At 41.7% G+C, this 24,274-nt stretch overlaps 1 protein-coding gene across 2 annotated transcripts in view; it reads right to left on the bottom strand.

Annotated features, from left to right (window-relative positions):
- Positions 1-12,993: 12,993 nt before the first annotated feature.
- CDK15 (cyclin dependent kinase 15) overlaps positions 12,994-24,274 on the bottom strand; it is a 74,818-nt gene continuing 63,537 nt past the window's right edge. Inside the window, exons 12-13 of one of the 2 annotated variants that reach the window (XM_021703188.1) lie at positions 23,424-23,563; positions 12,994-13,103 (exon numbers count right to left, since the gene is read on the bottom strand). In XM_021703188.1, the coding sequence (XP_021558863.1) occupies positions 12,994-13,103; positions 23,424-23,563 (250 nt within the window). The remainder of the gene's footprint in view (positions 13,104-23,423; positions 23,564-24,274) is intronic. The other variant, XM_021703189.1, reaches the window with a different exon arrangement.

Below are 24,274 nucleotides of genomic sequence, written 5' to 3'. Positions count from 1 at the left end.
TGTGGTTAGGAGTGGGGAAAGCACAGACTTTGGGGACAAAGAGTCTGAGCATCCAGTCTACTTAAATTTGATTCTGTGTTCTTCTTTGTAAAATAACTACACCTACCCCCTAGTCTTGTGAAGAGGATTACACAGAATTAGATCTGTGAACTAACAGATACACAGTAAATATTTACTTCAATATGATTTTTCTTTTGAAGTGTGATGGATAGATAAGTGATAATTGAGATGGGACCTGATCAGTGGAGAGTAAGCTATTTCTCTTCGCTGGGACACCATCTTATTTTTCTTTCATTTATATCACCTAAAAGTATTGGCATTATCTTTCATGGGCAGCCAGACACATTGTACTTAAAAGTGCCGATTTCCACTAAGTCACAGCCTTACTTAACTTGTTGACATTTTAAGTCTAAAATGTAAGAAATTGGGGTGCCTGGGTGGCTCAGTCGGTTAAGTGTCTGCCTTCAGTTCAGGTCGTGATCCCAGGGTCCTGGGATCAAGTCCCACATAGAGCTCCCTGCTGAGCAGGGAGCCTGCTTCTTCTCCCTCTCCCTCTGCCTGCCACTCCCCTTGCTTGTGCACTCTCTCTCTCTCTGTTAAATAAATAAATAAAATCTTTAAAAAAAAAAAAAACCCTTCCAAAGTGTAAGAAATTAAATCAGATAAAATTTTATAGGAGTAAATATTGTATTAGTTTATTGCTCACTAGCTCTTTTGGTTTTTTATTTGTTTGTTTTTAATAGATTTTGATTTTTAGAGCAATTTTAGGTTCATCAGCAATATTTAGCAGAAGTTACAGAAACTCCCCCTAAAAAGAAGTTAGAGTCTTCCCATATTACCTCCTGTTCCCACACAGGCATAGCCTCCCCCTACCAGAACCTGCATTGACACATCATTATCATCTGAATATGAGAGTTTACATTAAGAGTCGTTCTTGGTCTTGTACATTCTACAGGTTTGGATAAATTTATATGACATGTATCCACCATTACAGTATCATACTAGTTTCACTGCCTTAAAAATCCTCTGCACTCTGTCTATTCATCCCTCCCTCCTAACTCCTGGCAACCACTGATGTTTTTTCAATTATTTTCTTTATTTGTGAAGGATCTTGCGCATCACATTTTTGATCAGTGAAACAGTGATTATAATCAATGACCTACAGATAGTTATAAAGTACTTAGACTCCTATATGAAAGACACTGCATGAACAAAGCAAAATATTTATTATAGCTATTTTCTTACACACACACACACACACAAAACCATAGTAGGATCAGGACAGCAGCAAACTGAAAGATAATGGCTTATTTAAGACAAAATGAAAAATTGTTTTTGTTGACTCAGATGACATTTTTCACTCCCCAAATAAATTGGGAGTGGCTACATCTTTGAGATTTTTTTTTTGGTTTCAGAGGTACAGGTCTATGATTCATCAGTCTTATATAACACCCAGTGTTCCTTACATCACATGCCCTCCTTAATGTCCGTCAGCCAGTTACCCCATCCCCCCACCCACCTCTCCTCCAGCAACCCTCAGTTTGTTTCCTATGATTAAGAGTCTCTTATGGTTTGTCTCCCTCTCTGGTTTCATCCCGTTTCATTTTTCCCTCCTTTCCCCTATGATCCTCTGTTTTGTTTTTTAAATTCCACATATCAGTGAGATCATATGGTAATTGTCTTTCTCTGATTGATTAATTTCACTTAGCGTAATACCCTCTAGTTCCATCCACATCATTGCAAATGACAAGATTTCATATTTTTGATGGCTGAGTAATATTCCTGTGTGTGTGTGTGTGTGTGTGTGTGTTCTACAACTTCTTTATCCATTCATCTGTTGATGGACATCTGCGCTCTTTCCATAGTTTGGCTATTGTGGACATTGCTGCTATAAACATTGAGGCGCAGGTGCCCCTTCGGATCACTATATTTATATCTTTGGCTAAATACTGAGTAGTGCAATTGCTGGGTCATAGGGTAGCTCTGTTTTCAACCTTTTTTTTTTTTAAGACTTTATTTATTTATTTGACAGAGAGAGACATAGCAAGAGAGGGAACACAAGCAGGGGGAGTGGGAGAGGGAGAAGCAGGCTTCCCGCTGAGCAGGGAGCCCGATGCAGGGCTCAATCCCAGGAACCCAGGATCATGACCTGAGCCGAAGGCAGAAGCTTAATGACTGAGTCACCCAGGCGCCCCCTGTTTTCCACTTTTTGAGGAACCTCCATACTGTTTTCCAGAGTGGCTGCACCGGCTTGCATTCCCACCAACAGTGTAGGAGGGTTCCCTTTCTCCGCATCCTCGCCAACATCTGTCATTTACTGACTTGATAATTTTAGCCATTCTGACTGGTGTGAGTGGTATCTCATTATGGTTTTAATTTGTATTTCCCTGATGCCAAGTAATGTTGAGCATTTTTTCATGTGTCTGTTGGCCATTTGGATGTCTTCTTTGGAGAAATGTCTGTTCATGTCTTCTGCCCGTTTCCTGATTGGATTAGTTGTTCTTTGGGTGTTGAGTTTGATAAGTTCTTTATAGGTTTTGGATATTAGCCTTTTATTTGATATGTCATTTGCAAATATCTTTTCCCATTCTGTCGGTTGTCCTTTGGTTTTGTCAACTGTTTCCTTCACTGTGCAAAAGCTTTTTATCTTGATGAAGTCCCAATAGTTCATTTTTGCCTTTGTTTCCCTTGCCTTTGGAGACATGTCTAGCAAGAAGTTGCTGCAGCTGAGGTTGAAGAGGTCGCTGCCTGTGTTCTCCTCAAGGATTTTGATGGATTCTTATGTCACATTTAGGTCTTTCATTCATTTTGAGTCTATTTTTGTGTGTGGTGTAAGGGAATGGTCCAGTTTCATTCTTCTGCATGTGGCTGTTCAATTTTCCCAACACCATTTGTTGAAGAGACTGTCTTTTTTTTTTTTAAGATTTTATTTATTTATTTGACAGACAGATAGCACAAGTAGGCAGAGCGGCAGGCAGAGGGAGAGGGAGAGGCAAACTCCCCGCTGAGCAGGGAGCCTGATGCACGGCTGGATCCCAGGACCCTGGGATCACGACCTGAGCTGAAGGCAGACGCTTAACTGACTGAGCCACCCAGGCGCCCCGAAGAGACTGTCTTTTTTCCATTGACTATTCTTTCCTGCTTTGTCGAAGATTAGTTGACCATAGAGTTGAGGGTCCATTTCTGGGTTCTCTATTCTGTTCCATTGATCTATATGTCTGTTTTTGTGTCAGTACCATACTGTCTTGATGATGACAGCTTTGTAATAGAGCTTGAAGTCTGGGAATGTGGTGCCACCAGCTTTGGTTTTCTTTTTCAACATTCCTTTGGCTATTCGGGGTCTAGTTTCTGGTTCCATACAAATTTTAGGACTATTTGTTCCAGCTCTGTGAAAAAAGTAGATGGTATTTTGATAGGGATTGCATTGAATGTGTAGATTGCTCTAGGTAGCATAGACATTTTAACAATATTTGTTCTTCCAATCCATGAGTATTAAATATTTTTCCATTTCTTTGTGTCTTCCTCAATTTCTTTTGTGAGTGTTCTATAGTTTTCTGAGGGCAGATACTTTGCTTCTTTGGTGAGGTTTATTCCTGGGTATCTTATGGTTTTGGGTGCAATTGTAGATGGGATTGACTCCTCAATTTCTCTTTCTTCTGTCTCATTGTTATGTATAGAAATGCAACTGATTTCTGTGCATTGATTTCATACCCTGCTACTTTGCTGAATTCCTGTAGGAGTTCTAGCAATTTTGGGGTGGAATCTTTTGGGTTTTCCACATAGAGTATCATGTCATCTGCAAAGAGTGAGAGTTTGACTTCTTTGCCGATTCAGATGCCTTTTACTTTTTTTGTTGTTGTTGTCTGATTGCTGAGGCTAGGACTTCTAATACTATGTTGAACAGCAGCAGTGATTGTGGACATCCCTGCCATGTTCCTGACCTTAGGGGGAAAGCTCTCAGTTTTTCCCCATTAAAAATGATAGTCGCTGTGGGTTTTTCATAGATGGCTTTTATGATATTGAGGTATGTTCCCTCTATCCCTATACTTTGAAGAGTTTTAATCAAGAAAGGAATGCTATACTTTGTCAAATGCTTTTTCTGCATCAATTGAGAGGATCATATGGTTCTTGTCCTTTCTTTTATTTATGTAGTGTATCACATTGATTGATTTGCGGATGTTGAACCAACTTTGCAGCCCAGGAATAAATTCCACTTGGTTGTGGTGAATAATCCTTTTAATATACTGTTGGATCCTGTTGGCTAGTATCTTGGTGAGAATTTTTGCATCCATGTTCATTAAGGATATTGGTCTGTAATTCTCCTTTTTGGTGGGGCCTTTGTCGAGTTTTGGGAGTAAGGTAATGCTGGCCTCATAGAAGGAGTTTGGACGTTTTCCTTCCATTTTTATTTTTTGAAACAGCTTCAGAAAAATAGGTATTAATTCTTCTTTAAATGTTTGGTAGAATTCCCCTGGGAAGCCATCTGGCCCAGGGCTCTTGTTTGTTGGGAGATTTTTATTACTCCTTCAATTTCCTTGCTGGTTATGGGTCTGTTCAGGTTTTCTATTTCTTCCTGGTTCAGTTTTGGTAGTTCATACCTTTCTAGGAATGCATCCATTTCTTCCAGATTGCCTAATTTTTTGGCATATAGTTGCTCATAATATGTTCTTTTTTTTTTTAAGATTTTATTTATTTATCAGAGAGAGAGAGAGACAGAGGCATACAGAGGGAAAAGCAGGCTCCTTGCTAAGCAAGGAGCCTGATGTGGGACTCGATCCCAGAACCCTGGGATCATGACCTGAACCGAAGGCAGATGCTTAACCGACTGAGCCACCCAGGCGTCCCTCATAATATGTTCTTATAGTTGTATTTCTTCAGTCTCTCCTCTTTCATTCATGATTTTATTTATTTGATAAATTTATCTTTTTGATAAGTCTGGCCAGGGGTTTATCGATCTTACTCATTTTTTTCAAAGAACCAGCTCCTAGTTTCGTTGATCTGTTCTACTGTTTTTCTGGTTTCTATTTCATTGATCTCTGCTCTAGTCTTTATTATTTCTCTTCTCCTGCTGGGTTTAGGCTTTATTTGCTGTCCTTTCTCCAGCTCCTTTAGGTGTAGGATTAGGTTGTGTATTTGAGACCTTCCTTGTTTCTTGAGAAAGGCTTGTAGTACTATATACTTCCCCCTTAGGACCACCTTTGCTGCATCTCAAAGAGTTTGAATAGTTGTGTTTTCATTTTCATTTGTTTCCATGAATTTTTTTTTTTTAAGATTTTATTTATTTGACAGAGAAAGACACAGCGAGAGAGGGAACACAAACGGGGAGTGGGAGAGGGAGAAGCAGACTCCCTGCCGAGCAGGGAGCCCGATGCGGGACTCGATCCAGGGACTCCAAGATCATGACCTGAGCCGAAGGCAGTCGCTTAACCAACTGAGCCACCCAGGCGCCCACCATGAATTTTTTTAATTCTTCTTTAATTTTCTGGTTGATCCATTCATTCTTTAGTAGGATGTTCTTTAGCCTCCATGTATTTAAGTTCTTTCCAATTTTCCACTTGTGATTGAGTTCTAGTTACAAAGCATTGTGATCCAAAAATATGCAGGGAATGATCCCAGTCTTTTTTTTTTTTTTTAAAGATTTTATTTATTTATTTGAGAGAGAGAATGAGAGAGAGCACATGAGAGGGGGGAGGGTCAGAGAGAGAAGCAGACTCCCTGCCGAGCAGGGAGCCTGATGTGGGACTCGATCCAGGGACTCCAGGATCATGACCTGAGCCGAAGGCAGTCGCTTAACCAACTGAGCCACCCAGGCGCCCTGATCCCAGTCTTTTGGTACCAGCTGAGACCTGATTTGTGACCCAGTATGTGATCTATTCTGGAGAATGTTCCATGTGCATGCAAGAAAAATGTGTATTCTGTTGCTTTGGGATGGAATGTTCTGAATATTATCTGTGAAGTCCATCTGGTCCAGTGTGTCATTCAAAGCCCTTATTTCTTTGTTGATCTTCTGCTTAGATGATATGTCCATTGCAGATCTAATACTCTTATTGTATTATTATTGATGTGTTTCTTTAATTTTGCTATTAATTTCCTTATATAATTGGCTGCTCCCATGTTAGGGGCATAAATATTTACAATTGTTAGATCTTCCTGTTGGATGGACCCTTTAGTTATGATACAGTTCCCTCCTCATCTCTTATTATAGTCTTTGGTTTAAAATCTAATTTGTCTGATATAAGGATTGCCACCCCAGCTTTCTTTTGATGTCTATTAGCATGATAAATGGTTTTCCACCCCCTCACTTTCAATCTAGAGGTATCTTTGGGTCTAAAATGAGTCTCTTGCAGACAGCATATCGATGGGTCTTGCTTTTTTTATCCAATCTGATACCTGTGTCTTTCGATTGGGGCGTTTAGCCCATTTACACTCAGAGTAACTATTGAAAGATATGAATTTAGTGCCATTGTATTACCTGTAAAGTGACTGTTACTGTATATTGTCTCTGTTCCTTTCTGGTCTATGTTACTTTTGGGCTCCCTCTTTGCTTAGAGGATCCCTTTTAATATTTCTTAGAGGGCTGGCTCGGTGATCACAAATTCTTTTAGTTTCACTTGTCCTGGAAGCCTTTTATCACTCCTTCTATTTTGAATGACATCCTAACGGGATAAAGTATTCTTGGCTGCATATTTTTCTCATTTAGCACCCTGAATATATCATGCCAGTCCTTTCTGGCCTGCCAGGTTTCCAAGGATAGGTCTGCTGCCTATCTAATGTTTCTACCATTATAGGTTACAGACCTCTTGTCCCAAGCTGCTTTCAGGATTTTCTCTTTGTCTCTGAGATTTGTAAGTTTCACTCTTACATGTTGGGGTGTTGACCTATTTTTATTGATTTTGAGGGGGGTTCTCTCTGCCTCCTGGATTTTGATGCCCGTTTCCTTCCTCAGATTAGGGAAGTTCTCTGCTATAATTTGCTCCAATATACCTTCTGCCCCCTCTCTCTTTCTTCTTCTAGGATCTCATTTATTCTAATATTGTTTTGCTTTATGGTATCACTTATCTCTTGGATTCTCCCCTCGTGATCCAATAGTTGTTTATCTCTCTTTCAGCTTCTTTATTCTCCATCATTTGGTCTTCTATATTACTAGTTCTCTCTTCTGCCCACTTATCCTAGCAGTTAGAGCCTCCATTTTTTTTTAAATTTTATTTTATTATGTTATGTTAGTCATCATGCATTACATCATTAGTTTTTGATGTAGTGTTCCATGATTCATTGTTTGTGTATAACACCCAGTGCTCCATTCAATACATGCCCTCCTTAATACCCATCATCAGACTAACCCATCCCCCCACTCCCCTCCCCTCTAAAACCCTCAGTTTGTTTCTCAGTGTCCATAGTCTCTCATGGTTCATCTCCCCCTTTGATTCCCCCCCTTCATTTTTCCTTCCTACTATCTTCCTTTTTTTTTGAACATATAATGTATTGTTTGTTTCAGAGGTACATGTCTGTGATTCATCAGTCTTACATAATTCACAGCACTCACCATAGCACATACCCTCCCCAGTGTCCATCACCCAGCCACCCCATCCCTCCCACCCCCCACCATTCCAGCAACCCTCAGTTTTGTTTCCTGAGATTAAGAATTCCTCATATCAGTGAGATCATATGATACTTGTCTTTCTCTGATTGACTTATTTTACTTAGCATAATAACCTCTAGTTCCATCCATGTCATTGCAAATGGCAAGATTTCATGTTTTTTTTAAAGATTTTATTTATTTATTTGACAGAGAGAGACACAGCGAGAGAGGGAACACAAGCAGGGGGAGTGGGATAGGGAGAATCAGGCTTCCCGCAAAGTGGGGAGCCCAATGCAGGGCTCGATCCCAGGACCCTGGGATCATGACCTGAGCCGAAGGCAGACGCTAAACGACTGAGCCACCCAGGTGCCCCACGATTTTGTGTTTTTGATGGCTGCATAATATTTCATTGTATATATATAGCACATCTTCTTTATCCATTCATCTGTTGATGGACATCTTGTAGAGCCTCCATTTTTTATTGCATCTCATTAAAAGCCTTTTTTATTTTGACTTGATTAGATTTTAGTTCTTTTATTTCTCTAGAAAGGGATTCTCTAAGAATCTTCTATGCTTTTTTCAAGCTCAGCTGGTATCTTTATATTCATTATTCTGAACTCTAGTTCTGAAATCTTACTTATGTCCATACTGATTAGGTCCCTGGCAGTCAGTACTGTCTCTTGTTCTCTTTTTTGAGGTGAGTTTTTCTGTCTTGTCATTCTGCCCAGAAAAGAATAGATGAATGAGAGAATACTAAAATGGCAACAATAACCCCAGAGAAATATACACTAAACAAATCCAAAGAGACCTGAAACTAGAAAAAAAATAAAATAAAATAAAAAAAAGAAGAAGAAGAAAAAAAGAAAAAATATATATAATCAGACAGGTGAGCACAGTAGAGCAATAGACTGGATTTTGTGTATATTCTGGTCTGTTTTTTAGAAAACTAGACCCCAAGATTTTTAGGAAAGAAAAACTTATATATGTACAAAAATAAAATTAAATACAATGAAAGGATAGAATGTAATTGTCAAAGTGGAAATTAAAAGACAAGAAAAAACAAAAGAGAAAAAAACCCCCCAGCAACAACAAAAAAAGGAAGGGATATAAACAGACAGGTGAACAGAACAGAGCAATACACTATCTCCTGAGTATATTTTGGTCAGTTTGTTAGAAGAGACTACATCTTAAAATTGAAAGAAAAACTTATATATACAAAAATGAAATGTGATTTTTGGAAAGATCATACACGTTGGAGACAGCCAGACATGAGCTTTGTACCTTAACTCTGGTATACCACCATGGATCAGTTATGTAACTTCTTTGAGTCTCAGTTTCCCCTTTTGTAAAATGGAAGTAATAAATTAATAATAATTACTTACTTCAATGAGTTGTATGAATAAATTGTGTACCTTCTTTGATTTTATTCAAGTGATTAATACAAATATGTATTAATATTTGTAGAATGGGGCTTAAGACTGTACCTTATACCGTACCACAATCGGCTTTTGTCTACGTTGAAAAACCACTTTCAAGGCACACATATATTTGCCCCATAATCCAGCCCATACAGTTTCATCTTTCAGGTGTGTTTGGAGAAGTTTGGTCAAATACCTTGCTAAAATCAAATACTAAGGTAGATTTCCTTGGGCTATTTGTATGCATTTTTCCTCTTCCCCATCTCAGACTTTGGGTGCATTAGTATTACTTTTTAATTCTTTCTTAATTAGTTCTTTCTTGTTCTTCTAAAGGATATATAGAAGTCTTTGGTTTCTAGGCCACTACATTTCCTGAGTAGATGATCCCTAGGTGAAGTAATTTGAGTTTCCCTGGCTTCTTTTAGAAGGAGTCATTGTGGAAAATGATACATGTGTTAGCTGAGACTGATCTCTCATTTATTTGAGGGTTGTGTGTGCGCACACGCATGTGTGTCTGATGGTGCAACAGGGCTTGAATTACATCTTTGGAACTCTTTGTTCCCATTTATTCAGCATCTCCACCATCAAATCAGAGCTTAGGTTCTTCATCGCTTTTTCCTATCATCACTGATAACTGGGATTCAGTAGAAGGAGATAGCCAAAAAATTTAAATCTAACCAGGAGTTCAATCCAAACTTCTAAAAACTAGCGGGAGAGGGGTGGTAGTATGTTTTGATAATCCAGTTAATGAAGAAAGAAGCACCTCCTAGGAAATCTTAACAAAGCGTCTTAAACAAGTCCTTTTGTTGACAACTTTATCCAAGAAACCATCTTCCCTGAGATTTTTCTGAACTTTAGACTAATCCTCTCCTTGCCACAGAAGTCCTTTTGTTGGGGGAAATTATAAGTGAACACAGGAGGGACAGGCCTCTGTAAGCACCAGCTCTGTCTCCAGATTCTTTTAATCATTAGCCTTTCATCTGGCCTGTAGTCCTTCTGGCCCAGGGATCTCTCAATCAAATCACAAAATAGACAAAATTATTCAGAAATTCTCTTCTCAGACTATTTCAATCTGTTGTCTAATTTTTGAGTCAATCAATGTTAAATTCTACGCAAATGACAAGAGCAATAATCAATCATTGCTTTTTCTTCAAGTATCATGTCCGTTGCCTTGGACCTCATATTTACAATATTCCAGGTCACAGGTGATGGTATGAAAACCCTGGTCCATTGTGCAGTTAGATTTGAAGCTTCTTAGTAAGGCAAAGCAAATTAAAACTGAAACAGCAGTGATGTAGCCCTGTAAGTGAATGAAGAATAAACAAAATCAAAATATACGAGTCAGATCAAGTAAGGAAAACCTGTTAAACATTTAGGGCAAAGTTATTGATGGGATTATATATATAGATGGAAAAGGTAATAATAAATTATAACAGAGACTACATCTTACCTCTGGCAATAAGAACCAAAAGAGCTTTAAAAAATAATAAAAAGTGATCTCCAGATATACAAAGTGCATTTGTACCACAACATACCCCATTGTTAAAAACATGCCAAGCTTTGAAATAACATGTGTAAAGTGCCTGGCACATGATATGTACCCAGCAAATTAGTTCCCTTCTATATCTCCATTGCAGACATCAGTATACTTTTTTTTTTCCATTCCTGAAACTGACATTTTGAGGCTCTTATAAGAGTTTTAATTTTGAGGCATTGCTGCCAGTTACAAGTCCTAATATCCCAATTTACATTTTGAATCTCCAGGAAACTGAATATTTTAACATAAATTCAATTTAGTGGAAAAGATTTACAGGCCCCAAGTGTCCATGTGATTACCTTTAGTCTGTTTAACTCCAGCACACCCAGATTTTGCTGATCCCAAGCCATTTATTAAACAGTTTAATTGCTCTAGATTTTCCCTCTTGTGGTTGCTCTCCTACGGGTTTTATCTCCTTACATTAATACCAAGGGCCTAGGGACATCAGGAGGTTACTCCAATAGAGGTGAAAACTGCCTCCTCCTTTTCTCAGTTGCTGGCACTGGTGCCAAGTTTGACAGGCTGAATTTAATTGACCTTCTATGATGACCATTTCATATCTACAGGTAATAATCCTTTGTGGAAAGTCACTGAAGACCAGAGAGGCAGAGTTATCTCCCTATCTTTTGATTGCTTAGTAAAATAAAATAACAACAGTACTAGAAGTAGTAGTAATGCTAATGGAACACCACCATCTGAGACCACTTCCATCAGTGTCTTTGATAATTTTATGAAGGGCAAATCCTCACTTTATAGAACGTAGCTAATGCACACCCTATTCTCATAACTAGCGGGTTTAAAGTGACATAATTACACAGCAAAATCTCTGCTTTAGAAAATATGGTGCTTGGGAAATACCATATTATTGTGTTGCCTGTTGTAATTCCAATTACATATTGTCAAAATACAAACCTGATTATTGCATAAAATGCTGAGGAACAGCTATAATTCTAAACTTCCCTGACCTTTCCAGATTTCTAAATACAATGATCTTAGAAAATCCAGAAGGCAAACATCTCGGATATGTACATGCCTTGAAATATCAACAGCCAAAGAGAGATCCGAGAGAAAGTGGCAAAGAGCTGAATCCTGCTATTTGAATGATGTTACGAGCGGGCAGGTGTGGGGGGCATGTCTGTGGTTACCATCCAGGCCCCAAAATTTCTGTCAGGAAGCATGGCCAAGCTGTGGTTGCCAAATGGGTGGTCAAATCATAGTCTAATTCTTGTGGCTTGGGATATAGCCAGGGTCACCTACAGGGCCCATTGACTGGCTGGCTTTGTGCGTGGGTCCCACCTTGATTCCTCTATCTGGACTACTGTCCCCTCTCCCCGCTGGGGAAGGCCCAGTATGAGAAGTGCTCTTGTAACATCTAGGGGTATCTATACTATAATGGCTTTTGGGGTTGTCCCACCTGGCTTCCTGTGCCTACCAGAACTTCTTTTAGGGTATGGTAGTTTCAGAAAACTTCTGCATAGCCCCCTTCCTCCTCAAGATTACCTTGGAAGGCTGGGCTACCCTGGGCTGAGTGAGGAGAGTAGCGGTGTCTGAGACATTGTGGATGGCTCCCCATCTGGTCCTTGTTCTCCAGACTCACCCTGAATGAGAAGTCCCTGTAACCAACTGTGCAGAAGGGGTAGCCTAAGAAGTCTGGAGCAGTGATGACTAGATTCTCACAAGCATCGAAAACCATTTCCTGAGTGGGGCCAGGCCCTGAACCAGTCCTCTGGCATTTGGGGGCAGGCCAGGTTTCATTTGCACCAGTCTGGTGAACAAGCATCCTGGTTTACCCCAGGCTGGGCCGATTTTAGCACCGAATGTTCCACATCCCAGGACACTCCTCAGTCTTGAGCAAATGGGGTTGTTTTTTTTTTTTTTTTTAAAGATTTTATTTATTTTTTAGAGAGCGAGCGAGCGAGAAACAGCATGAGAGGGGAGAGGGTCAGAGGGAGAAGCAGGCTCCCCGCTGAGCCGGGAGCCCGATGTGGGACTCGATCCCAGGACCCTGGGATCATGACCTGAGCCAAAGGCAGACGCTTAACCATCTGAGCCACCCAGGCGCACCTGGGGTTGGGTTTTGACCCCTGATTTGTCCTATCAGCTGATGGAGAGAGCTACATAGTTAAGGGAATGCAACATGCCGGTGTGGTACTTTGTTCCACATGTATCAGTTCAAGGCCTTAGAATGCCTTGTAAGTTCTGTCTTCAGAGTCTTACTACTCCTCTGGGAATGAGAGAGACAGGTGATGCACATTATCATCCTCCTTTTGCAGCCCGAAGAGGCTAGGCCCCCTGTCCCTAGAGTGGGAATGAAGAGCTGGACACAGAACAGAGGTGCTCTGAATCTATGAACAATGTCCTCTCCCCCTGGCGGTGATGGATTTTCAGTTCCGTCCATAAGAAGACTCACAGTTGGGATCCCTTACCCGAAAGGATGTTGGTGATGTCGTTCCCTCTTTTCACCAACATTTGCTAAACTGGGCTGGGTGGTGACCTTTCCGGTAGGACACCAAAAGGTCACACATTTCTGGCTTTAGCCTCACTCCTGAAACTGTAAACAAAGACTCCTCTGTAGGGAGGAAAAGAGAAAAGCACCAACATATTATTTCCTGGAATGTTTCACGGTGTATTTTTTATGTCTGTTGTAATATTTGTCACCTGAAGAGACATCATAACATGAGGCAGACTTACCCACCAACAATTCATACCGACTCATGGATAACTCGCTTCACTGAATCTACTAATACTTGTCAAATGCCTCTTATTTGATTCAATTCAACACATACTCACCAAATGAGCACTTGGGTAAAGTGTTACGCTAGGTGTTGAAGATCCAAAAAACAGGAATAGGACTGGGGATACACACACTAACAAACGAGGGCTGAATGTGAGATACAAGTAAAGAATTATGACAGCTCCTCTCTCACATTTCCACGGAGCACAGGAAAAGCATGGACAAGTGCCCTTTGAACCGTGAAGGAAGACTCTACTTTCAACAGTCAAGAAATTCCAGGGACAATATTACTGGCGGGAGGGTCAGCATGAGCAAAGGCAAAGGGGAAGGAAAGTGTTTGAGGGAACTGCACGGTTAGAGCAAGACAGACTAGTAGATGAAGTTGGAAAAATGAGCTGGAACCAGATGGTAAAGGGAGTAAATATCAAGCCAAGGAGTCTGGACATTAGTCCCAGTGATGGCAGGCAATGAGCATCATGCTGGGGCTAGATGTGTTTCAGAAAACTTTAAATTCTGGTGCATTAGTTACATTAGGCAATCTATTTGAATAGACCCTATGGTACAACTTTTATAAACTAAAAAATTCTTTTTTGCAAAAAAAAATACACACACACACACACTACCTTTGCCCTCTGATTTATTGGGTTAGTTCAGTATGCTGGCAGTTGGCATTTTTATAAATGCCTGTGTTCAAGTGTGTGTTGTTCCTGGGTGCTTACTACATGAAAATTATAGGTCAAGTCCTCCCAAAGTTAACGTTTTAAGGAGCTCATCTGCAAAATGGGGATAGTAAAACTTCCTGGCAGATTGCTGTAAGTTTAAAGGCGATAATATATTCAAAACATCTTGGGTTGTTCTTGATGCGTAATATATTTGAATAACTAGTGGCCTTTGTTCCAAGCCCTCAGCATAGATACCATCTGGGAAAAACAACAGCCACCTTGTCACCAAAGCAATTGTCATCACAAACTTACTCAGGACCTCTTTTCACTTGGGCATTGCTTTTCCAAGGCTCACAATCTGCACGAACCTGGATTGTGCAATTTAACAGAAAGATAAGGGTCTAGCTTTGGCACACCAAAAGCCTAAGATGCCTTAATAATACTGTTTGCTGGAAGCTGCTCACACCCAAAGAGCGGAAATAAACCTGCAGGGCCATCTCTGCCTCCCTTGGCCTAGACATCTGCTTTGGATGCCACGAGTAGTCTGGGGCCTTGAGTCTTTGGGTTCGGCATTACACCTTTGCTAGGCTATAAAGGGGAGACGTCAAGTTTTGTTGGTATGCATAATACATCTTCACAGTACATTATAATACACAATTCTGTACTTTTTCTAGCTCATGTCATAGCATAAATAAACAGCTAAAATAAACAGTGTGTAAACTTCACAGATCACTCTCAAATCAACTCAAACCCAAACCACTTTGGGAATTTCCCTCAGGGAGAAGTGTCCTCTTGCCTTGGGGACAGTGGCATGAAGATTTCCCTCGGGCCTCCTTGTCCCTCAAAGGCCAGGGAGGAAGGAGAGAGGGAGAGAGAGGGAGGGAGGGAGAGTGTGGGGAGGGGGGAATGGGGGAGAGAGAGAGAGGGAGAGGGAAAGAGGGAGAAATTCTCTGGTGGAACAGTGTTGGGAAAGCAACCAGTTCATCAAAGGGATTCCAATTTGGCCCGGCCCGGGGACTGCCCGACTCTAGAAAAAGAAAACAAAAACAAGAAAAAAAAAAAAAAAAAAGGAAGAAAGAGAGAAAAAGAGAGAAGGGAAAAAAGCAGCAGAGCATTTCTCCAGCAGCAATCCCACAAAAGCAAAACCTTCCATTCGACTGACTCCTCATTAGCTTAGTGAATCTGACAGCATAATTATCACAGCTGCTTCGCACTTAGAATAAATAAATACGAAAGTGGGTGTTTAAAATTTTTTGAGAAGGGAAATTCAGTCATCTAGACAGTGAGTAGGACAAGTTTATTTAAAACTTTTAGATTCTTATGTATTTAGATCATTTCAGAACGAGATAATGAGATAGTTGTCTTTCAGTCTAATTGAGTTCCTAAGCTCCTGGCTGTTGGTTGTCACCCCTTTCAAACTTTGCTTTAACTTTCCTTCCTTTAGAAATCTGATCCTGGTGTCTCCATTTACTCTTCCTGGGCTGATAACCTGGTGAAGGCTGGGTGCACTGGAGTGCAGAAAGTGACTTAATGGGATTGAGAAGCTAAGTAACCTTTCACAGGAAACAAGATAATCAAATCTCTTTTACTTGCCTGTAATGGCTAAAAGAGAAAGCGCAAGCTGAAAAGAAAGCTTGGAAATTAAACCATCATTTCAAAATGTCTTGTAATTTCCCTGGCACGTGGTTTTTGCGCTACCCTTACACATCGTCAATCCATCAGCTGGAGTTGCTTTGTGCATTTAATTATTCAGAGTGCACACAGCCTCGTGACTATGCAGTAATTTTAGCTCATGTGTATGTATATAGGCTTCCATCTTCAAAGCCCAGAGGATCACACAGTACCACTTTAAGTTGAAGTTGCTAACTAACACGGAGTGCACTTAAAACTCTGACTGGGGGCACAGCACATAAGCATTTCCGATTAAAGCGGATGATCTTTCCTTTTAAAATTAATTAGTGCCTATTTATCTTTTCCTCTCCCTCCCACCTCTCATTCTCCTAGGACCACATTTATGTGAACCCTTGCATTCAGTGAGTTAAAAGATTTATAAAATAAACATTCTGTCATTCTGGGGTAAATGAAACTAATGTTAATCCATTGTGTAGACTGAGAGATTGAGGCTTTATGAAGGCCAATAACGCATGTCCTGTTGGAAAAAAAGAAGACAACTCAGGTCCTTTAGCTCTCAGTCCAGAGCCTGGACTCCCTGTAACATTTGCCCTACCTCATTCTTTTAAACAATAAAAGCAATACGACATCAACACCAAAGAAAATGTTGAAAAAGAAAAAAAGTTACCCACAATCCCCCTAAATGGCAGGAGCATTTTTATTTTTGTATGCTACCTTTCAGTTTTGTTGATATGCATAATACATTTCACAGGTAGATTATAATATGCAATTTTATATCCTACTTTCTTTTAGCTCACATCATAATGGCAATAAATATTTCCATACTACCTCACACTCCTGTGAATTATTCTAAATTGTTATATAGTACAATATGCTGAGTCAATATAACAACATTATCCAATTGGTCTCTTAGTGTTGAATATTTAGATTGTTTCTTTTATTTTTATTTTGTAATTTTTTAAATACAATTATAGACAACACTGCAATGGACATGTTTATATATCTAGGGTTCTTTTTTTCTTTTTCCTGTTCAATTATTTCTTTGAATAATTTCCAGAAACCAAAGTACAGGGTTGAAGGTTGTTACCATTTTTATAGCTCCTGATATGCATGTCATAAGGCTTTGCAAAGGTTGCCCCATCTTATAACACCACCAGCAGAAAATTATTTTACCACAATCTCACAAACACTAGGAGTCATTAGGTTGAGGGGGGGAAAAAGAACTACTTATCAGTTATTTGTATTTATTTAATCACTAGTAAGGCTGTCTTTTTATTCCATGTGTTGGTATACTTTTTTTTGTTTTCCTTATGTAAATTGCTATTTTATGCCTTTGCCCAATTTTTTGTTGGATTCCTGAAATTACCCTATAAAATTGAATGAATTCCAGTAAAACAAAAAAAGAACCATCATAGATTAAGAAGTCTTAAAACCCAAAGGTGACTGTGTATTACAAAACAAACCCAAAAAGCAAAAAAAGAAAGAAAAGAAAAAAAAAAAAAAGGGAACAGACACTAAGACAAGATGACATTGAGGATTAAGGAAGAGGTCAGGGGCATCTCTATTAAACATCAAACTGGGGGCACCTGGGGGCTCAGTTAGTTGAGCATCTGACTCTTGGTTTCTGCTCAGGTCATGATCTCATGGGTCGTGGGATGGAGCCCCAACTGGGCTCTGTGCTCAGCGGGGAGTCTGCTTGAAGATTCTCTCCCTCTGCCCCTCCACCCACTTGTGTGCTTGTGCATGTATGTGCATGCGCTCTCTCTCTTAAATAAATAAATAAGTAAGTAAGTAAATAAATAAATAAATAAAAATAAACATGAAATTGAACCTTCTTAATTGTGAGGTATTAAGCATATTACCCGGGACAAGTGGAATCTTTCTTGGGAAGGCTCTAAAATAAACATAGAGCATAAGAGAGTAGAAAGGTCAGACTGGGGGTCTAGACCTTGGTTCTAATCCTTGTTTTGCTACTAAGTTCCCATGTGATCCTTAGTAAGCAGCAATGAGTAGTGGGAAGAGTGGTTTAGGAGTCTGACTTGAAGTCAAACCTGGGCTCTCCCACTTACTGGTTGTGTGATTTTGAGCAATTTCCTTAGCCTCTCTCAGTCCCAATGTTCTAATATATAATGTGAGGATAATAACTCCAGCCTCACCAGCTAGTTTACAAATTGAATGAGAATTTGTGTGAAGCACATGGATGCCCAATAAATGGCAGCCACTATTCTTCCCGGGGTGGTCAGGGACGCAATCTATATAATGAAGATATGGAGTAGCAAGTCCCTGAGATCCTCTCCCACTCAAAGCGTCTCTAACTTTTTCCTCTCTTTCCAGGATCTTCGCTAACGTACTGGAATCCCTTGAGGACATCTTTGAGCATGGAAGGTGAGGAAGTGTGTTATGGAGGACACGTCCTAACTCCTTGTTTCTTCCTGTACTGCTTAAGTACTGAATAATGGAGGATTTAAAAGGTTAGAGAGGGTGGTCTGAATTAGGTTACAAACTCCTAAAGGCAGAAAAAGAGAGGCCTGGCTCAGAATCTCCCTCCCCTCCCATCCCCTGAAACTTGGTCCTCTAGAATGGCAAAATATCCTGGTTAAATTCTGAATGCACAATAAAAGCGAGAACAGAATGGATTTGAAATCATTAGCATACACAGAATGAAATTAAATTTCACTAGGATATGGTAAGGAATGTTTAAATTGGGGCACGTGGCTGGCTTAGTCTGTGGAGCATGCGACTCTTGATCTCAGGTTGTGAGTTTGAGCCCCACATTAGGGGTAGAGTTTACTTAAAAAAATGTTTAAATTATTGCAAGAAGCCATACAATAAGGAGTAAAAACCATGATATGAGTCAGGATTGTGCCACTATTATTAAAAAGAGGACAACTTCACTATGATGTTAGATGGTATTAAGAGGAGGATGACATTCCTCTCCCTGGATGTCCTTCCTCCCCAACCATCCAGACCCCATAATCTTTGAAGGCCCACTCACAAAGCTGTCCTGTATCCCCAGAGCTGGATTTAATCTTACCTCCTTTGAATGCCCAGAGCACTTCACACCTGAACTGTGGCTGTTTATATACTTGTCTCCTTTCCTTAAGGACTAGAAGCTCTTTGAGGACAGACTCTCTGACTAATTCATTTTTGTATCACTCAGTATCGTACTAATGACCCTCAGTAAATCTTTAATGAATGAACTGGAACAGAATTCCCCACTATGTTAGAAATCTGAGTCTATGTGGCTCCAGAGTCTCAGAGATAAGCAAAATAATTGGAATGGGTTCAGAATAGAGTAATGAAACAAAAATGATTAAAGAGTGAGAGAAACAGAATCTATATTGGGGGGAAGAGAGGTCAAAGGAATTCAGCCTAGAGAAGTGAGCTTTGGAAAGTGACATCAAGGGATCTTCAAATATATTAAAGAGATAATTAAAAGAGGGCCTGAAATTCTTTTATTGGAGCAAAACAAAAAAATTACTCAGATGTTAACGAGGCAATATGGATAAGGCCTGCTGAAGAACTTCCGGAGTATAGACACTAGGGAGCTGTGACGTATGGGAGAGGTCAACGCCGTGCCTCTATGCCTGCAGTAAGAAAGCATTTAATGATGAGAAAGACTCTGGTAAGTTGTTTTTGCAAAATTACTTGTGAAACAATTGTAAGCTTTCAAGTTTTAGGATTTTTTTTTTTTCTAAGATGCTGAAACCTGTTTTAAAGGAGAAGGGGGATTTAGTCCAGGAAGGAATGGGAGAGACTCAAGTCTGGGATTTGGAAAGTAAAATGGGACCAACCCACAGAGAGAGACAGCCTTTGATGTCCTGATGATCAAGGACCAGGGCTTAAGGACCAGACTCTTAAATCACGTGGCATTTACTGCCCCAGATTAAAAAAAAAATACTTTTGTGGATCAGTGTCTATGGTTCAAAATGGCTAGCTTCCAAAATCAGTCTTAACTTTCCAAGGGTAACATTTGGAAGTCTCCCTGCAAGAACAGAGTGGAGCCAGTTTCTAGAAAGGGCAGCTTAATGATTTTCCACTTCCCCCACCCCCAAATCATTAAGCAGTGTTCCTTTCCCAGAGCCCAAGTTCATGCTGAGGGCAAAGGGAATTAAACGAAGAAGCTGAACCTGCAGCTAAGATTAGAGAGTTGCCAAGGACCTAATTTTAGGTCCTCGCTGCCCCAGCTGACATTCTGTGCTGCTGGCTCAGACACGAGGACCACAAGTGTGGCTGCGAGCCGGTGACCGAGAGGGGAGAGCATCCCCCTGGCCATCTGCAGAAGCAATTAGCTTGCTGTTGGGTGTGTTTTGAGAGAGACTACCAATAATTTCTCCATCAACAAATGTTTCTTCAGGTGTTCAGGAGTCAATAAGGGACCATGTCAGCGTTTGGCAGAAGTTCCCACATGCTTGCTGTTCTAATAGTCATGCTTCTCCGTGTAAGAGTATGCTCCAAAAGGGAACTAATCTTGGAAACCCCGAATTTGCATGGCGAGTAACCACCTGCTTTCCTCCGGCCATGAGCTTATTGCCACAACCCAGGGAAAGTCTCAGCTTTGGCGAAATAGACATGGGTAGATGGGACGGATTCTTGCACATTGCGGGGAATTTCTTGGGATTTAGGCCATCCCTCCACTCTTCACATATTTCCCAGCCACAGGTTTCATGCTCAGATTGTCTTCTTCAGAGGGCAGACAATAAGAGCTGGCATCTCCCAGATCAAAGGGGAAACAGAATATATTTTAAAGTGACAACTCTGTTATCCTTGCAACGAGAATAAAGCCAGAAGAATAAAATGATATAAATATAAGCTCCTAAATGCTTCCACACTGAAATGCCACCAGAGAGCAAAATTTCCTGCATAATTATGGCAGGGAAACTCTCTTTACAAACCACTCACAAGAGCATGTCTTATTTTTGCACAATTCTTATGCTTGGGGCAGCCCACCATGGAGACGGAGATTCTGTGTCCCTGCAGGTTGGGAACTGTGATAACCGTCTGGTGCTCTCTGTCTGCAAAGGAGGCTCTTAATAAAGGCTAATTGCCCCGGGCAATGAAAAAGTAGGCTGGCACTGCCAGGCCAAGGGCGTGCATCCCTCCGTAGATGTGTCCTTGGTAAGGGCCACTGTTGTCAAGGTGCGCAAGCAACTGGCCCCAGCTGCTCTCTCGCTTCCTCTTTCTCTCCTATTTTCCTGGTAGCTTTGCTTTCCCTGTCTACTTGTCCCACGTCCTATCTGTCGGTCGGTCTCTAAGCCTATTTCTGCACCCCCTCCCACATGCACACACACACCCAGTCCCGCCACCCCCTTCCCTGTCTCTTGGCGCTGGCCCTTTCATCTTCTCCCTCGGGGATTCGAGATGTCGCTGCAGGAAGTGCTTGTCGGCCGCGGCAGCAGCAGCAGAGCCCCGTGGCTTTGACAAACCTCATTTAATTGGGAGGAAGCCAGGAGAATTTGAAAGAACTGAAACATCCACGAAACTCCTTTTATCAGGCATAATTTAAACTCTGCATGGAAAAACCCCTATATGTATAAAGAAAAGTCAACTTCCCTCCTGCTGTGAGCACTCCTCGGCTCCCCCCCAGCGCAGGCAGGCTCCTGCAAGATTCCATCTTTTCATTTTTCTAAAAGTGTCAAAGTAGATTTGGGCTCTGTGGCTGGGTGAACAGAGAAGGAATACAGATGGGTCTCTCTCTTACACCCGCACATGGGCGTGCGTGCTCGTGCGTGAGCGTGCGCACACACACACACACACACAGCCCCTCAGTTGGTGGCTCTGCTTCAGATGGCCAGGAAGAATCAAAACCCAAGTTTCTAACAACACATTAGTTTGGACAGTGGCTGTTTCTTGCTAATTCCTTTTTATCAGGTCAAAGCTTGTGTCCAGGACATTTTCAGGGTCCCCAGTGGTTCTCAGTATGTGGAATAATAGATCCTGGAGGAGGGCCAGTGAGGGAGGTCTCGTTAAGTGGAGAGAAGGGAGGGTGAGTGTGTAAGCGTGTGAGTGTGAGTATGCATGTGTGCGTGCCTCCTGAATGCGTATGTTTGCCTGGAGTGGTGGTTAGAAGTCCTAGGCCCGGGCGCCTGGGTGGCTCAGTCGGTTAAGCGACTGCCTTCGGCTCAGGTCATGATCCTGGAGTCCCGGGATCGAGTCCCGCATCGGGCTCCCTGCTCGGCAGGGGGTCTGCTTCTCCCTCTGACCCTCCCCCTTCTCATGCTCTCTCTATCTCATTCTCTCTCTGAAATAAATAAATAAAATCTTTAAAAAAAAAAAGAAGTCCTAGGCCCAAGAGAAGAAAGCTGAAGAGGGACCTAGGGGCTTAGACTGGGAACAGTATATTGGGGTGGGAGTAGGGGAGAGCACGGGGGTACAGTGGGAGCTGAGGTACTGGAAAGGGAGTAAGAACTGTAGGTTGCCTGGGATATCTTTTGTTGCACCCATGTGCCAAACAGTGCTCCTCGGCTCCTTCCAAATTCCAACCCGGATTCACCTCCAGTCCAAACTCTCTCAGTTGCGTTATTCTAGTTCCTCCAAAGAACTGCCCTTAGCACACACATATTCTCTCAACATCTGTAGCTGATTATGCACAGACTTTAGCTGTTTAGATATGATTTGTGCTAATATGTGTACAAGGGTGCCCTGTTTCCTCTTCCTCACCCCCTTCTCCTCCCACGCCGTAGGATCCTTGAGGTCAAGGACAAGCCTCTTTTTTCCCTCGATTTTTATAGCACTTAATATGTTCTTGACACTTAATGGCAACTTAATAAATCCTGATGACTAACTCTTCCTACAGGGTTAAGTAAGACATTAACCCCAGTTGTATGATTATGGTTATTTTTGGAGATCCTAAATAACTCATTTTAATAATAAAATGCCTCAAGAAGTCCCAAACTCAGAGCTTTGGGCTGTGGCAGGACAATGTCCTAGATACAGTGGAGTTACATTTGCAGCCCTGGAGGCTTTGGCCAGACTGTATGTCTAGGCCTCTTAGGCAGCAGCTCCCCCACTCTATCCTCATTGTCACCCCACATGCCATCCCAGGGCCCTCTTCCCAGTCCGAGCCCCTACACCTTCCTTATTAGCTTTCTTTTCTCCTGCTTAGGGCTTCTAAAACTTGTTTTCAGTTGCATGGTGACTTTTTCCAAAGAAACCCCACCTAAGGATGGTCCCCCTCAAACAGCCAAGCCATGACCACACTGCCCACATCCTCTGCCTAGCCCTTCCTGGCCACATTCTGAGAAACATGAGGAGAGCTCCAGCCACATGATCCCTCAGCAGATTTCAGATTTGGAGGATGACTTCAGGCCCAGGCAGCAAGGCTGATTTCAGGGTAACTTGTGTTATCCCGTGGGCGTCGGGCCTGGGAGGACGTGCCCCTCCCCCCAGCGCCCCACCTGGCACTTCTCTCAGCAGCATCAAATTACCAATCAAGACAGGCCCGCCCTCCTCTTGTAACATCTCCATGTTACCTATCATCTTACTCTCTCTAGAGAGAGAAGGGGGTTGTTGCAAACTTTGGTTTTGCTTCTCCTGACAGATGCTAGGGAAAACAAACAACTCAGAGGCAACTTGCATCTCATCCAGTTTCTAAGAGTGTCTATGTGAAATGTTTGGATCGTTACAAGGAGGTCTGTGTCACCTCAACCCACCAGTGTTTTTGAGTTTTAGGGACTCTCATAGAAAACTCAGGCAAGATTGGGTCCCCTCATGCTTCTCCCAGGTAAATCGATTCCTAAGCTCATTTCTGGTTGCAAATACTATGATTCCCCAGTGCTCGGAGAAAACACTTAGCCCCTGAGACTTACATGTGTGCATGTACACACACACACACACACACACACACAGGTCCCTCACTCACCATCGGGGAGCTGGTGCAGCTGAGATGGCAAGGCACTGAAATAGTCATGAACCAGGGCCTCCTGGGCAGAGACGCGGTCTCTAGGAAAGCCTCTCAGCATTTGGGAGGCCAGGTCTTCAGCTTCAGGAACCCTGCCCAACCTGGAAAAATGGAAGAGAAAAATAGTTTCTCCAAAGGCCTCCCTTCTGAAAAATAAAGGGCAGAAGAAGAAAAGTAGAGAGAAGGAGACGGCTAGAAGAGCTTCAAGTAGGATTTTCCTGGGATGAGCAAAGTTGATGGCAAGTGGAAAAATACCGCGCCCCCCAACCCACTGGAACTCTTAGCTATCCTCAGTATGCTCTCCTTCAGCCTCCACCTCCCCATGGGCTCCGGGTACCATGTATACATACATAAAGGACCCAGAAATATAATTACAGAAGCAGAAATGTGTAACTAAGGATACTGCCTTGAGGGACAGTGCCCACCAAGCAGAAAAGCCCAGCTGGATATATGGTCCCAGGGCTGCAAGCGTAGCATCCTGGAGGAGAGGGAGGGAAAGAGGTAATTTTGGAGGGTGAAGCTTGGGTGGAAAACACCCTTATTTACAGTGTTTCTGCAGCTCAGCCCCCAGGGTATTACCTAAGAAGCTCTCTTGGTCCCCCCTGAAATGGAGCGTAGAAAGAGAGATAGCAAAGTGCCCAGGTTACAGTAAGGACAAATCCTCAAGTTGACCTGTGTTGAACTGTAAATTTGGAGATGAGCAAATCTATTAGTTGAACAATGACCATGTGCTGGTAGGTGGTTGGCTCCGGAAGACACAGGGAAGACTCTGCCTTCTGGCAGCTTAGTCTAGGGGAGGAGTCGGACACTAA

The sequence above is a fragment of the Neomonachus schauinslandi genome, chromosome 3 (genome assembly GCF_002201575.2).
Source record: "Neomonachus schauinslandi chromosome 3, ASM220157v2, whole genome shotgun sequence".
Taxonomy (NCBI): domain Eukaryota; kingdom Metazoa; phylum Chordata; class Mammalia; order Carnivora; family Phocidae; genus Neomonachus; species Neomonachus schauinslandi.
The sequence above is the reverse complement of the archived record's forward strand: the minus strand, read 5'-3'. Positions and strand labels throughout refer to the sequence as shown.